Below are 15,103 nucleotides of genomic sequence, written 5' to 3' on the forward strand. Positions count from 1 at the left end.
TGTTGATCATATGAGTTCAAGGGTTTTTAAATTGAATTTAGACTTTACTTTGATTTTATTTAGAAACTTTCATGTGATTGAATGAGTTTTTACCAATATTTGAGACTTTACTTTGATTAAAGGTATTTACTTTAACGAAAATTAATTGAGACTTTAGTTTGATTAATTAAGCTTTTTATTTAGTGAGGAGATAAAAGAATAAACATGATTAGGCATAGTAAAATTTGATTGAGACTGTACTTTGGTTGAATTTACTGTGGATAATCTAAAAGTTCTCACTTTTAATTGAGACTGTACTTTGGTTAAAAGTGAGAACGCCAACAAATTAATTGAGACTTTACATTGGTTAATTTGTAAATCTACAAAAATAATTAATTGAGCAATAATATTTAGATAACTGATGATGAATCTATTTTGAAAAAGCAATGGAATCAATCTATTTTCTTTACTATTGTTTCTATCTTATTTTATCTTTTTATCTTAATCCTCCCATATTTTTATTATTTTATTTGACTAACCGTTTTGTATATATTTTATAAGAACTAACTTGTTAAAAATCAATTTCGTGTTCGTTGGGAGATGACTTTGGATTACTTTACCCTTTCTATTTATTGACTACTATCTTAGCAATACTGACGTTGCTATAATTTAGTAGTATTAATTTGATCGCGTCAACGACAGCGTTATAAATAGGTTTATGTATCTATCTTTATACTTGTTTGCATCATGGACGGGGATTTTGAGGTGGTTTTTCACCATGGAGGTAAATTCTTAAGTGATGGGAAGTTGCGGTACGAAGGGGAAAGTACTACGTTGTCCTTCGACCCAGACATTTGGAGCTACTATGTTGTTTTAAGTGTGATAAAAGGGTTAGGGTATGTTGGAGAGAATCAATTGTGGTTCTCTATAGGAAGTGTTTTAGTGTTGGATGACATATTGCAGCTTCTATGTGATGACACTGGTGCGATGCATATGGTTAATATCGCGAGGCTAAAGGGTCAGGTTCATTTATTTGTGGAACTCACATTGTCTGAACCCCAGGTGATTGAAATGTTGGAATATTTTATGGATGAACCTGACACACAAGAGGAGGGGGCTGCAGCTAGTTTAGGAGAGGGTGTTGAGTGTGAAGGTGAAGGTGAAGGTGATGCTGAGTTAAGGGAGGAGGGAGGACAATGTGAGAGTGTTGCTATTTTAGGAGATGGTGTTCAATGTGAAGGTGATGCTAAGTGTAAGACTCGAGAAATTTAAATAATTAATTAAATAATTATTTAATAAATGCGGGTAGTAGGAGTCTTTAAGGCATTTAATGCGGATTACTATGATGTGGAAAAGTACTAGCTCAAGCGGTTGAGAGTACTTGATTGTGTGAGAGGACTTGGGTTCAAGTCTTATGTATACCATTTGTGTGTCATTTAATTATTATTGTTTTTAATAATATGGTAGAGCATGTTGAGTGATAATATAATCATAAAATTATATTAATCATCACGAAACATGAAGTGGTTGAATGGTGGAACATTGATTTGGCTTTGGCAAGGTAAGGGGTTTAAACCTTGGTGAACCCAAATTAAACTTTATTTTTGCCAAAATGTTATTTGGCATGAAGGTGAAAGGGCAAGGAAACCCTAGCAGCCAAGGGAGGGCTGGAAAACTATCATAAGACAACAAATTGAATGGCATTAACCTTAGTTTAATTGTACTTTCGTTTTGCATCATTAAACCCACATTAAGACACCAATTAAGGGAAAAAGAGAGAGGTTTTGTGTCAGAGTAAGGTGAGTATATTGAGTGGGGCATTGAGGCTAAATTGAGGAGAACAAAGGAAGGCCATTGGAAGCAAGGGAGAACCAAGGGCTACTCAAGTTTTAAGCAAAGGAAACCAGGTTAGGGGAGCTGGACTCCGTCTTTTTACTTGTGTTGTTAATATTGCATGATTAATTGAATAATTGGATGCATGTAGTGGAATAAAGCTGTGCAAATTCACGTTTCTGGAAATTTTCCAGAAACCACCTGGCGGGTGATGAATTTCCACTAGGCGACTCATCCCAGTTATACTAATTTTGGGTTCCGGAGATGGAACCGCCTAGCGAAACGAGACGGTCCGCCAGGCGACACTTGGTGATTTACCCAATTCTGGGTTTTCTAATGAGGAGCCTGGCGGTGGTGATTGAACCGCCAGGCGACGCGAGCCATATTGGCTCGATTTTGCTGTTTTCGGGGTTTTGGGATATGTTGGTCAGCGTAATTGGTATTGTGATTACGAATTCATCAAAAAGAGATGATTAAATTGTGAACTTTTAGTGCGACACGAGAGAATTAAATGAAAGTGGTGATATATGAACCAATCTTAAGGTTGGCACATTGGGGGGTTTCATGATTATGTGTGTTTATGGTAACTTGGTCATAGAATTGTGTTGGATATAGTCTAGTTGGAGTCTTGGTATCACGATGAAGTGGATCATGTAAGAAATAGTGAGCTTAGGCAGAGGAAAGTTTCAAGAAATAGGTAGTAGGGCAGTGCAGGTGCAGAAATTCTGGAATTTCACCAGAACCGCATGCACCGCCTGGCAGCACGGGGCTCGCCTCTAGACGCCACCGTAGAGACTGGGATTTGATGTGATCGCGAGTGTTAGTTTATGGTTCTGGATTTTTGGTGAGTCAGGTCGTGCTAATTGGGGAATTGGAAGGATTAATTGAATAGAAGCATATGTGATAATATATTGGGTTAGGGGTGTAATCTCTAGGATTTGAATGGAAGATGACTGTCATGGTAATGCAGTAGGAATTGCAGTTAGAGTGAGATATAAAGTGTGGATAATCTACTGTAATATGAATCATAATAAGACATTGCTAGGGTAAATAGGGGATGGTGAGAGTAATTGGAATTGAGAAATGTGAAGAATGATGTAAATATGACTAGGTGATGGGGGCCATGTCATGTAGAATTTGGGGAAGGCTTGGTAACAATTGGTAAATTAATAGAAAGAAGGGAATGAAGCTAATAGTGGTAATCTGATTTAGACATGTTGAATCTACGACTTAAATCAAAGGACTATAAGTTAATAAAGGTAAGAAGGAAATTGTATGCCAAGGAATACAATGTATAGACTAGTAAAGTACTGAATAGAGGGGTAATAGATACTCTGGAAGTGTGTAAGTGCGTGACTGGAAGATTGTAAATAAATAAAATTCAGAAAAACAGTACAATTGTTGTACTGGTGTCGCGCTTGGCGATAGAGCTGAAGCCGCCAAGCGATAGCTGCCCAACAAAGAGCTACTGGAATGTGTGCTCCTGGCGGTGACGGTCTTCCCGCCAGGCGGTATTTGCAACGTGGATGAATCAGAGGCGCTACACGCTTGGCGGTACGCATCACCCGCCAGGCGGTCTGGAAGCGACAACGCCTGGTGGTATGTGTCCCCTGCCATGCGATTTTACTGCAGCAACCTTGGGTTGTTGTTTCTGCGTGCGTGATCTACAAGGCTTTTAAGATACTTTAAAGGTCGGTTTGCTGGTGTTCCTTGAGTTGAGCTTGGAACGTATCCCTTGAGTTGAACTCGGGATAGGAGTTAAGCACGTGGCATTCCTCGAGGTGAGCTCAGAATGACATCCCTTGAGTTGAGCTCGGGATGGCGGATGAACATGAGGAACCCTTGAGTTGAGCTCAAGTTGGCGAGTGTTGCCGGTGTGAGTGTGCTGGTTGTGGCCAATACGGATGGGTCCAAATGAAATTTTTGCCCTCATTTAATGTTTAAAATTGGGGATTTAATAGAATTTTTGTGCTTAAGGATTGATTTAATTAGGATTTGTGATTATTGGATTTATTGAGTACGTAAGTTAAAAATGGTGTAAAAATTGATTTTAGTTGTATAAAATATTATTGGATATTCTAACGTTTGTTAATGCAACTGAAATTTAATTTGGGTCATTAAAAGTTTGGATTTGAAATATTCAAAGTTACAAAATAAGTCCAAAATTACAAAATTTTGGAAAAGAATAATTCAGGATCTAAATGCACTCCCTGTTTTTGTTTACACACTCCTCCTGCAAGTGGACCACAAAAACCTGTTTTGCACCCCCAGTTTTTACTAAGTTGCACCATTCCTACCACTTAAAATCCACTCAACCAGATCATGCCATGTGGCAATCCTCATTTTTTAAATCTGTCCAATTAAAACATTCCATGTGGCAACAATCCTTGCACTAACAAGCTCGGGACTTCGGAGTTTTAGAACCCTTAAGGGGCCTAATTTCGTTTCCTTTTTCTCTCTATTCTTCTTTCTATTTTTATTTTACTTTTGCATTCTATGGATTACTAATCTTCTTGGGTTGATTCCATTGTAATTTCATTATGGATTCTGAGGTTAGAATGAAATAATTTCTTTGTTCTTGTTATTATTGTTGAGGTTTTAATTCATCTATGTCTTTTATCTTTGAATCACGTAAAAAGTAATGATTTTAAATCTATATGTATGTTGATCATATGAGTTCAAGGGTTTTTAAATTTAATTGAGACTTTACTTTGATTTAATTTAGAAACTTTCATGTGATTAAATGAGTTTTTACTAATAATTGAGACTTTACTTTGATTACAGGTATTTACTTTAACGAAAATTAATTTAGACTTTACTTTGATTAATTAAGCTTTTTATTTGGTGAGAAGATAAAAGAATAGACATGATTAGGCATAGTAAAATTTGATTGAGACTGTACTTTGATTGAATTTACTATGGATAATCTAAAAGTTCTCACTTTTAATTGAGACTGTACTTTGGTTAAAAGTGAGAACGAGCCAACAAATTAATTGAGACTTTACATTGATTAATTTCTAAATCTACAACAATAATTAATTGAGCAATAATCTTTAGATAACCGATGATGAATCTATTTTGAAAAAGCAATGGAATCAATCTATTTTCTTTACTATTGTTTTTATCTCTTTTTATCTTTTCTATTTCATTCTTGTTTATCTTAATCCTCCCATATTTTTATTATTTTATTTGACTAACCGTTTTGTATAGTTTTTATAAGAACTAATTTGTTAAAAATCATTTTCGTGTTCGTTGGGAAACGACTTTGGGCCAGGGTTACTTTACCCTTTCTATTTTGTTGACTACTTTCTTAACAATACTGAAGTTGTTATAGCTTAGTAGTATTAATTTGACCGCGTCAACGATAACGTTATCAGTATCCCTTAAGTTGAATTCGGGATAGGGGTTAAGCACGTGGCATTCCTCAAGTTAAGCTCAGAATGACATCCCTTGAGTTGAGCTCGGGATGGCGGATGAACACGAGGAACCCTTGAGTTGAGCTCGGTTGGCGAGTGTTGCCGGTGTGAGTGTGCTGGTTGTGGCCAGTACGGATGGGTCCAAATGGATTTTCCTCCTCAATAATTAGCTGACGAGTTTGGTAGTCTTGGAACGTTATGACTATGTTCGTATTTGGAAACTCCACCTAGCGTTACAGCGTGTGATCCGTAGCATGGTTTCCCGCACGTGCTCTATCGGTTGTGGCCGATAGGTATGGCAGCAAGACATCTTGAGGTACTCACTAAAAGATATAGAACACGAATAACATGGTTGTGGCCATGTGGTTTGGAATCAAAGGAAGGAATTCCTTTGGTGTGTTTGTGTGATATATATATATATATATATATATATATATATATATATATACTTGTGCCATATATACATTTTTATTTTATTAGTTCACCCTATCTGCTTGTGTTTGGCGATGATCGTGTATGCGGTACACGGGAGCAGATGATGTTGCAGGTGGATCTGGTGAAACTTAGCAGCGGAGCGGAGAAAACTCATGGGAACAGTTTTATAGAGTTTTATCATTCATGGTTTTGGAATAAAGATGTAAACTATTATGAAACTGTTTTGGTATTTTATTGAATTTTGAGAAGATTTGAACTTAGTGTTATCTTTACTATGAAATAAATTATTTAAAATTTCTCTCGTTTTTGGAAAATGGATTTATAATAAATGTGATTTTATTTTATCATTTTATTTTATTATTTAATTCCATAATATCCGGTTGAGATGTTTCATTTGGTATCAAAACAATGATTTTTAAAATATTTTTGAACCTTGAGAAATGAACTTGACGTGTTTCGATTGTAATTTATGTGATGTGGTACTTGACTCTGTATCTCTAATCTTAATAACTCAATATTAATAACGGTCAACACTTCGATTAAATGAAATAGAATTTGTAAAAAGAAAATAAAAAACTTAAAATGAAAAATAATAACTTTAGTCTATGACCCAACTTGGGCTTAAAAAAAAGGTTTAATTATGGCTTTGGTCCCCATTTTAGAGTCAAAATCTCAAAATGGTACCCATATTTTTAAAAGTCTCAAAATAGTCCCCTTTTTTGTTGAAACGTCTCACGTTTACCCTTGCCGTTAAGTCAACGTTGACACCGTTAGAGGGAGTGCCACGTGTCAGTTCCTCGATTTTTTGAATTTTTTTATTATTTTTTTTTGAATTTTTTTTTATTTTTTATTTTATTTTGAATTTTTTTTAAAAAAAATTTAAAAAATGCCACGTGTCAAGTTGTCATCGTGCCACGTGGCAGTGACAGTGACACGTGCCAGTATTACGCCACGTGTCACTGTCAATGCCACGTGACACGATGACAACTTGACACGTGGCAATTTTTTGATTTTTTTAAAAATATTCAAAAAAAAATAAAAAATAAAAAAAAATTCAAAAAAAAAATTAATAAAAAAATTCAAAAAATCGAGGAACTGACACGTGGCACTCCTCTAACGGCGTCACCCTTGACTTAATGGCAAGGGCAAACGTGAGACGTTTTAACAAAAAAGGGAACTCCAAAATAGGGATAAAAGACATAATTAAACCTAAAAAAAAAAAGAAAAATGATAACACTTCTCCACTAACTCACGAAAAACCTCACTGGAACCAAACCCTCACAGAACAATCCCCTTCTCCGATTTCTCTCTCTTGTCGTTCCTCCTCCGCAAGGCGCCACGCCTCAGCCTCCTGAAACTTCATCTACCACGATCATCGGCGTCAACTGCCAGAGCTCGCGAACTGGGCCTCCGACGGCAAGAGCCACCGCTCGCCCTCGCCAACTACCGTTGGAACCTCACTAGTGCGGTACCTGAGCCCTAAACTGCCAGTCGCCACCTTAATAGGTCTCAAATTCAGTTCTTTGAAATCAAGTTCGTGCATGAAGCACGAATCTTCAACTAGAAATTTGAGAAGCTCAAACCCGCTGCCGAGGAGGTGAGCTCGTGGTGGCGTTAATGCTTCCCCTGTGAAGGTCAAAGACGGTGTTGTGATTCTCCTGTGAGATTTTTAACGTCGTTCATTATAAAATTGCAAGACATTTGTTTATTTTGATACATTTGTTTGGGATTGGTACTGGTTTGGTGTTCTGAAATTGCAAGATTTGGTTTTCCAGTGTAGTTGTAATTGCACCTTTATTGTGTGTTTATTGGTTTAGGTCTTTCACACACACACACATATATATATATACTTGGAATACTCCAAGTGTGAGTTAAATCCCATATTTTATAGAATAGACAAAGTTAAATATTATATAAGATGAAAGGCCTATAACTCCATTGGCTTAAGATTTTAGATTTTGAGGATAAAAATAGTAAAAATTGTGTCAAATGTCTTATATGTGTAAGACCAATGTCATATATATAGAACCATAATTAATGACTATAACCCACCCATCAATATGTGATTATGTGAGTTTTTAGGGTATAGAAAGAGGGCTATGGATACTGATGTGATGGATTTATTTAGAAATAAAACAGTCAAGAATTATAGAATACATTGAAATATTTTGGAGAAGGGTTTTGGGTGAAGATAAAGAGTGAAAGAGATCTAGAGATAGTTTTGGTTACGTGGAAACATTAAATGGGACAACATCTTATTTAAAATTTACGAGGGTTAAAATTAACCATTTTAAAAGATTCAAAACTAAATGAAGTTAAATTTAGAACCATAGAAAGGTATATTATTCCTAAAGAAATAGGAAAGGAAGTCACCCGTAACACTAATGTAATTGAATATATGATATTTTTCACTTTTCATAATATGATTATGTACCAACTTTTACTTTCACATTTTGTGTCATTAGGTTTTTTATTTTGTAATTGAGATTGAGAGAAGTCACTTAGTTGTTAAAAACTTCTGTTTTGACCTTTTGTTCATGTTTTGTACATCTTTGTAATTAAAAAAAAAACTAAGGTAATTGTATATGTAGTTCCATGGTAGACATATGTTGGACTGTGACTATTGGCTTATTCATAGAGTTTGGTCATGTTAAATAACTTTTCTTTATACTGTTTTGGGTTCAAACATTGTAACAGCTTAAGCCATGATATCATTCCCTCCAAATCTGACCATCAAAGTTTGTGCATATTCGTTTTTTCTTTGAGTAAAATGTTCATACTACAGTTGGAATCTGTTTAGAAAATGGGCTTAATTAGTAACTGTCTATTGGCTTAATTAGAAAATGTTCCTTTGTCACCTCTTTTTTATTTGTCTTGTTATTCTCTCTCAATTGGTAAGCCTTCTTTCTCAACAGTTATTTGCCTCTGATTGTCACCTCTTTTTTATTTGTCTTGTCATTGTCTCTCAATTGGTTGTTGTTCTTCCTCAGTTGTTTGGTTCATTTCTTAACTGATATTTCCAATCTTGTTAAATTTGGCATGCAGGCAGATTCCATATATTTAATGATCGCAACTGTGTTTAATGGAGGTTGCTGTCCTTTTTTGCTTTGACCACGTTCAGAGTTATTGTGTTCCTTCCCACCCTTCAGATTCGAAAACTGTGTTTAACTGAAACTTTGAATTGTATAAGTTTCTTGTGTTTATGTTAACATAATGGCTAACAATGCCAACTCCTCCTCCAAAACCCAACCCCCTTATGCTCCTAATCCTAACCATCAAAATTTCTTACAAAACAATGGTGTGGGCATGACACCCCAGCCCCAATTTTGTTCTGGCAACCACCAAAGCCAAAGCCTGTCACCCCCTTTTATGCAGCGACTACCCATGAATGTGGCACCTTTCATGAATGCTGCAAATCATAATCATTTTCCCTTGCAAAACGATCAGATGCATCTGTGTCAAATGGGTATGCCTGGTCATCAACAGGGTCAACCCCTTGTGGGGGTTTTAGGTCCCCAAAATAACGTTGGCAATCCCAATTACAGCAATCCAATGTATCCTGTTCAGGGACAAGTCATACTGAATGCAGCTCAAATCAATTTGTCTCATTTACAGGGACAAATGTTGGCACAGAGTATTTTGAATATACTTCAGCCGTCTAATGTGAATATGAGTATGCCAAATGGCCAATTTCGTGCCCCTTATCCTATGCAGAATATGAATCAACAGTTACCTACACAAATGTCAAGCCCTTCTCAAGTGGTTCCGCATGGCATGCATCCTGGTTCCTTCCCCATGTTTGGGTTTCCAAACCAACTGCCTCAGGCTATGGTCCCTCAGAGTTCATTACTTTCTCCAAGTCCACAGTTAGGTTTTGAGCCTGGAAGGCATGTCCGGCTGCATATTGACCCGAACGAGAAAAACCTTGCTCCACCAAACGTGAATGCAAATGCTTTTGTATCACAGTCGCCTTTTTCATCTCATCAATTACAAGGGAATACTTCTGGGTCACTTAATTCTGATTTGGCTCATACAAGTAACTCTCAACCTCCTGCACTTTTAAAGTCGCACTCACAGGTATTTAAATTGAAGTGTTTTATGTCTTTTCAATGTATGTTAGCAGAATTTATTGTTCTACTACATGTAAATACTATTGTAAATGAAGCTGTGGTATTATATTTACTGCAAATCTCAATAATTGTTGCAGGTGAATCCTTATGGAAATATTAAAACTAATGTTCCAAATACCAACTGGGATGGATCACCCAGCAAAAACTTCAAAAATAGACCAACACGAGGGGGGTTTAAAGGAGGGTATGTTATTTTTTTTTCTCTTTGTTACTCTTGATCACTTGCCTGTTTTTCCTCGGCGTTACAATTGTCCTATTTCTTTAGATTCCAGAAGTCTAAATTTAATGATGTGAATAATGGAAAGCGCAGAACTGGGTTTCTTAAAGATCATAATGGAAGAGGTTTGAACTTTTCTACCTTGTTACCCAGATGAAATATTTTCTATGGTTAGGCTAATGTTGTGATGGAAACAGGCCCTTACAGTGGGAGGGCAGCACAGGATAGTGTAAGATCAAAGGAACTTAAGCAGCAACTAGAAAGGTAGCTTCTGCTTCACTTTCTGATTCTTTTTTATCTGGTACCAGTCTATTACTTGTTTGCAGTCCTTTTTTAATTGTCTTTGTTGATAATGATAATGTGTAACAACGAGATGCTAATTAAATAGTTCTTAGTTTATTTGTTACTTCCTGAAATTGAAGGTTATTTTACATTGCTGATTCTGGAGTGCTAAAAATGATGCTAGTAGATATCAACTGAATGTAATATTTTCTTGAAAATGTGAGAATTTACTTGAAAAAGAATGATGTACACCACAAAAGTAGAACAATGTTAATAGAAAATTCTCGCCACTCAGCTAGAAGTTTTGGCATATTATCCTTGATTCTGTGTACAAATGTCCAGTTTTCTTAACTGTCATTACTCACTACCTATGGGCCATAGGGAAAGCCAACTCTATATTTAACCCTTATTTGTAACCAGCTCTAATACATGCATTAATCAACTATTCATTTTAGCTAAAGGTTAGCAATGTAAAAATTGTTGGCATATAAGCATGTTGTAGTACAGGAAAATATTTCGGTCTATTTTAATTTTGAACTGTGAGATGAAGCATGGTAGTCAGAAAACATCTGAGACTGAAAATACTAGATGGACATAATGGTAACCATCAAGCCATGTTACAGGCTCACAATTGTGTCCACCACTGTACTTTGTAGGTCATGCTTTGAACATCTCTGAAAACAAAAGTTTATTTGGGATGACTGCACACACTCTTGCAGTGTATGTGGCATTAAGGGTCCAACAATGGTAACTTTTTTTGCCTTTTAATGGTTCTTATATAGATTCATGGGTATTTGATATTGATGATTAGGTGTTAAGAGGAGTTCCTTGGGTAGTTAAATTTAGTTTTAGAAGTTGACCTTATGTTTTTCTTTTAATAGCCATAATAAGCAAGGAATTTGATATGGTTTTACACACATGATTCAAAGACTAAGCTACAGGACATGCTTGTTCTCCTCCTTCCCATTTATCTCAACACACTTCTCCTAACCCTAACTACTATAGAATTCTTACCAAAATGGGGCATGCTTGCCTTTGTTTGAGTTTGCCACCAAGACATGTCATCGGGTTCTAATATTAGGAATTTTCTACGAGGATATATTGAAGAGATTTAATACCAATGAGTTAGAGCAAATCCATATAAGAAAGCATGGCACCATTTTCAACCCAAAATCTTAAGGATTTGTGTTTGTGGGTCTTTTTACCTTATACATCACTCAACTTTTTCATTTTTACTCAATGAGGAACTTTCAACTCATACTTAAATTTCTAACTAGCCAAAATATAATAGAGACCAAACAAAGATGATTTTTCTCCCAATTAACATTTTCTAGTTTGTTATGTTTAGGAATCATGGTAGGAAAAATACCAATTGATGCAGATGATGCAGGGTTTGTCATAGATAGGAAATCCACCTTAGGATATTTGCATGTTCTTGGGTAGAAATTTGGTGAGGAAAAGTAAGAAACAAAATGTTGTTGCAAGGTCTAGTGTAGAGGCTAAATTCCAAGCTATGTGAATTGTTATGGATGAGAATTATTCTAAATGATCTTAAAGTGGCATGTTAAGAACCTATCATTCTTTATCTTTTGTGATAATAAGTCAGCTATTAGCATTGTTCACAATCCAGTTCAGTATGATAGACCAAACACATAGAGATAGATCGACACTTAATTAAATAGAAATTAGATAGTGGCCTTGTTACTACTTGTTATATCCCATCTGAACTTCAGTTAGCAGATTTGTTTACAAAAGGTCTTCCTAGTAAGTGATTTCATGATTTCACATGCAAGTTAGGAATGATAGATATCCATTCCACTAGCTTGAGGGGGAGTGTTGTTAGGATATTAAATTACTAGAAGTTGTTAGTAGATTCTAAAGATCTCTTGTAATTATTACTTTAAGGTTTGAGTTCTCTATATATAGAAGTGGATGTACTGTTTTGAATCAATTGAATAAAAATCTTCTTTCGTTTACATTAATTCTTTCAAGTATGATAGTAGAGCGGGTGTATGTGGGGTGGTGGCAACAACAATAAGGGTAGTGAAAATGGTAACAGAGGCAATAATGGGAGGGATGGTGGCAAGAGCAGGGACAATTATGACAGGGGTGGTGACAATGATAATAATGGAGTTGGAGTGGTGTGAGAGTAGAAAGGTAGACTATTCTATCATGTTGCCTTCTAATCTAGCTCTTCTCATAGGATAAGAAATACATCCCACTAAGATAGATAGTAGAATTAGGGATGACAAATAAATCTACACTAGAGGAAATCTGTATTATAAAATTCGTAACAAATTCTAAAAGAATATTATTAATGGATAACCATGGATAATGGACAAGAGTATTTCAATTACTCGGTTCTTAATAAAACGGGTATGGATATCATGGTATTCAACCCACATATACTTGCTAATCATTATTAGTGAATTTTATTTGAATATTTGAAGAAACAAGTGGTAAAAAATTTAGTCACGAGTGAGAGAAGTATTATTTATTAAAGAATGTTTTAGAATTTGATTTTATATATTTATATTTGTTTTCTTTAGACCTATGAAATTTAAATTATTTCTAGAAAGATTAATTCTTTAAAACTTATTCTTTGGTGCAACTCAATTAAAGAAATCATATATGTTGCACCAAACAATTGATTAATAGAATCTTTTTTGCAAAGATGCTCTCGACTAGAAAGGTGAAACAGTTGGCAAAGACTTACATATGGAAATTTCTGTTGGAGGGAAATTTTCCAAATTGATTCTTGTAATGGAGGCATGATAAACAGATAATACATCTAGTATAGTATTTTTAACTTTTGCATTCAACATGGACATAAGTATGTGTTGTGTGTAAGACAAGTGTGGTAGTCAAACAACACATGTGGTTCTATATAATTATATCGTCCTGCCTCCCTTCAACATATTGAATCAATAAGGTTGTGGCCTTTCACAATTTCGGTACCAGACTTGTGATTTTTGTCCAAATAAATGTTTTCCAGAATCCAGATAACCTTCTAAACGAAATTAGATTTGCTTTTGGTGTTATTTTTATAAATTGTCTGCTTTCTTATTAGATTTTTATTGTCTTTTCACTATTAAATTACTTTTCTTAAACTTCGAATTTCTCAACTTATTCTTTTATACTGAAAATACCTTAACTCTAACCCTGATTTTTTAATGATTGCTATTATTTCATTTCTTGAATGGTTAGATCTTTCTCTGTGATTTACACTGAGCAAGAAATCAAACAATGGCGTGAAGCACGGAAAAAGAATCATCCTTGTAACAACTTTCAGAAGGTTGTAAACAAACTGATGTATCTACTGCTTGTGTTTATCAGATGTTATTTTCTAAATATCAATTCCTGAATACTAATTGCAGAGGCACTGTGAATGGCCGATGGACTCCAAGGTCATTAAAAGGGAGGTCTTACAAAGAGAGGTATACTTAGAGGGATGTTATTAGCATGTAACACTTCCCAATATAATATTATCATGTAAAATTTAATAATGTTGTTCAATATATAAGTTAAGAAAATAGGCTTTTTTAGCAGGAAATATATGTGCTGACATAAATATTCCTTGAACTCAGCAAATGGTATTCCAATTCATTAGCAGTGTATATATCTTGTCTTTGCAGCTTAAGGAGGTTTTAGCAAAGCAAGCTGAATTGGGAATCGAAGTTGCTGAAATACCATCACACTACCTTAAGAATTCTGATAATCAAGGTCTTCAGAATGAAGGGAAAAACAAATTTAGTGACAAAAGAAAGTTCCAAAACAAGTTCAACAAGAAATTAGACAGAAAAGGTCGGTTCGGCAAGAAGCAAAAGTTTGCTGACTTTTTAGAAAGCCCTTCATTAAAAATGAGGAAGCCAACTTTATTGCAGAAACTCTTGAGTGCAGATATAAGCAAGGATAAGAGCCACCTGTTTCAGGTTTTCAGGTTCATGGTAATAAATTCTTTCTTCAAACATTGTCCTGATAAGCCACTTAGATATCCATCAGTCATGGTTAAAGAGAACTGGTCTGAAGTTGACACTAAAAAAGATGTTCCTAAACGCGGGAACGAGGGAGCTGTCAAAAAAATTGCTAGCCTAAATAATAATGATCATAGTAGTGAAGACGAAGACAGTGATGTGGATGAGAATGACTCTATTGTACATAATAATCCACACAAAGAACTTTTTTCCTTGGTTAAAGAAGGATTTGAGAAATCTGATGAAGAGGGAGAAATTTTAGAATGAAATTCGAATATTGGTGCTCCACTTTTTGCAGCAAAGTTTTGAATACTGTAGTGGTAACATTTTTTGTTTAGTCATTTGTTTCCCTTATGGTTTTACCATCATGCGTAATGTTACAGTAAATATATTTTTGCAGCAAAGGTTTCTTAATACTAATATTACACACTATATTTGCGCAAATGTCTATCTGCTGCTTTTAGCAAAGGATTCAAAGATTAGGGAAAGTTTAAGTAGATATTTTTAATATATTTTGATTTGATTTCTTATTTACTATCCGAGCCTTTTTCCCATTTTTTCTTATTTTTCTTTTCTGCTAACATGTTTTTTTTACTATTACCATTTTTTTCTCTATTTGCACATTTCAGTAAAATTTTCCTCTCCATATTATGTGTGTGTGTGTATATATATATATATATATATATATATATATATATATATATATATATATATATATATATATGAGAAAAAACGAAAGAGATAATGAGAAGCGTCAAAAGTATATTAACCCTCAAACTTACATTTTCTTTTTCTAAGTCTCGTCCTAAACTTTTTATATAGTTATTACAAATATTC

The 15,103-nt window shown here is 34.9% G+C and overlaps 1 protein-coding gene across 2 annotated transcripts; it reads left to right on the top strand.

The window, feature by feature from the left end:
* Positions 1-6,881: 6,881 nt before the first annotated feature.
* On the top strand, positions 6,882-14,710 carry LOC146884010 (uncharacterized). 2 transcript variants are annotated; one of them, XM_085666024.1, is made up of 8 exons: positions 6,882-7,323; positions 8,709-9,740; positions 9,871-9,977; positions 10,059-10,135; positions 10,208-10,274; positions 13,500-13,587; positions 13,670-13,729; positions 13,928-14,710. In XM_085666024.1, exons 2-8 carry the CDS (start codon positions 8,877-8,879, stop codon positions 14,531-14,533), a joined length of 1,869 nt encoding a protein of 622 aa, XP_085522150.1. In that variant the 5' UTR covers positions 6,882-7,323; positions 8,709-8,876; the 3' UTR covers positions 14,534-14,710. The 2 variants fall into 2 exon arrangements, with proteins under 2 accessions (XP_085522150.1, XP_085522151.1); XM_085666025.1 differs by having other exon boundaries at positions 6,882-7,260.
* The last annotated feature ends 393 nt before the right edge of the window (positions 14,711-15,103 follow it).

Source organism: Vigna unguiculata, chromosome 8 (assembly GCF_037176805.1).
Source record: "Vigna unguiculata cultivar grain cowpea cultivar isolate G323 ecotype 2 chromosome 8, ASM3717680v1, whole genome shotgun sequence".
NCBI lineage: Eukaryota > Viridiplantae > Streptophyta > Magnoliopsida > Fabales > Fabaceae > Vigna > Vigna unguiculata.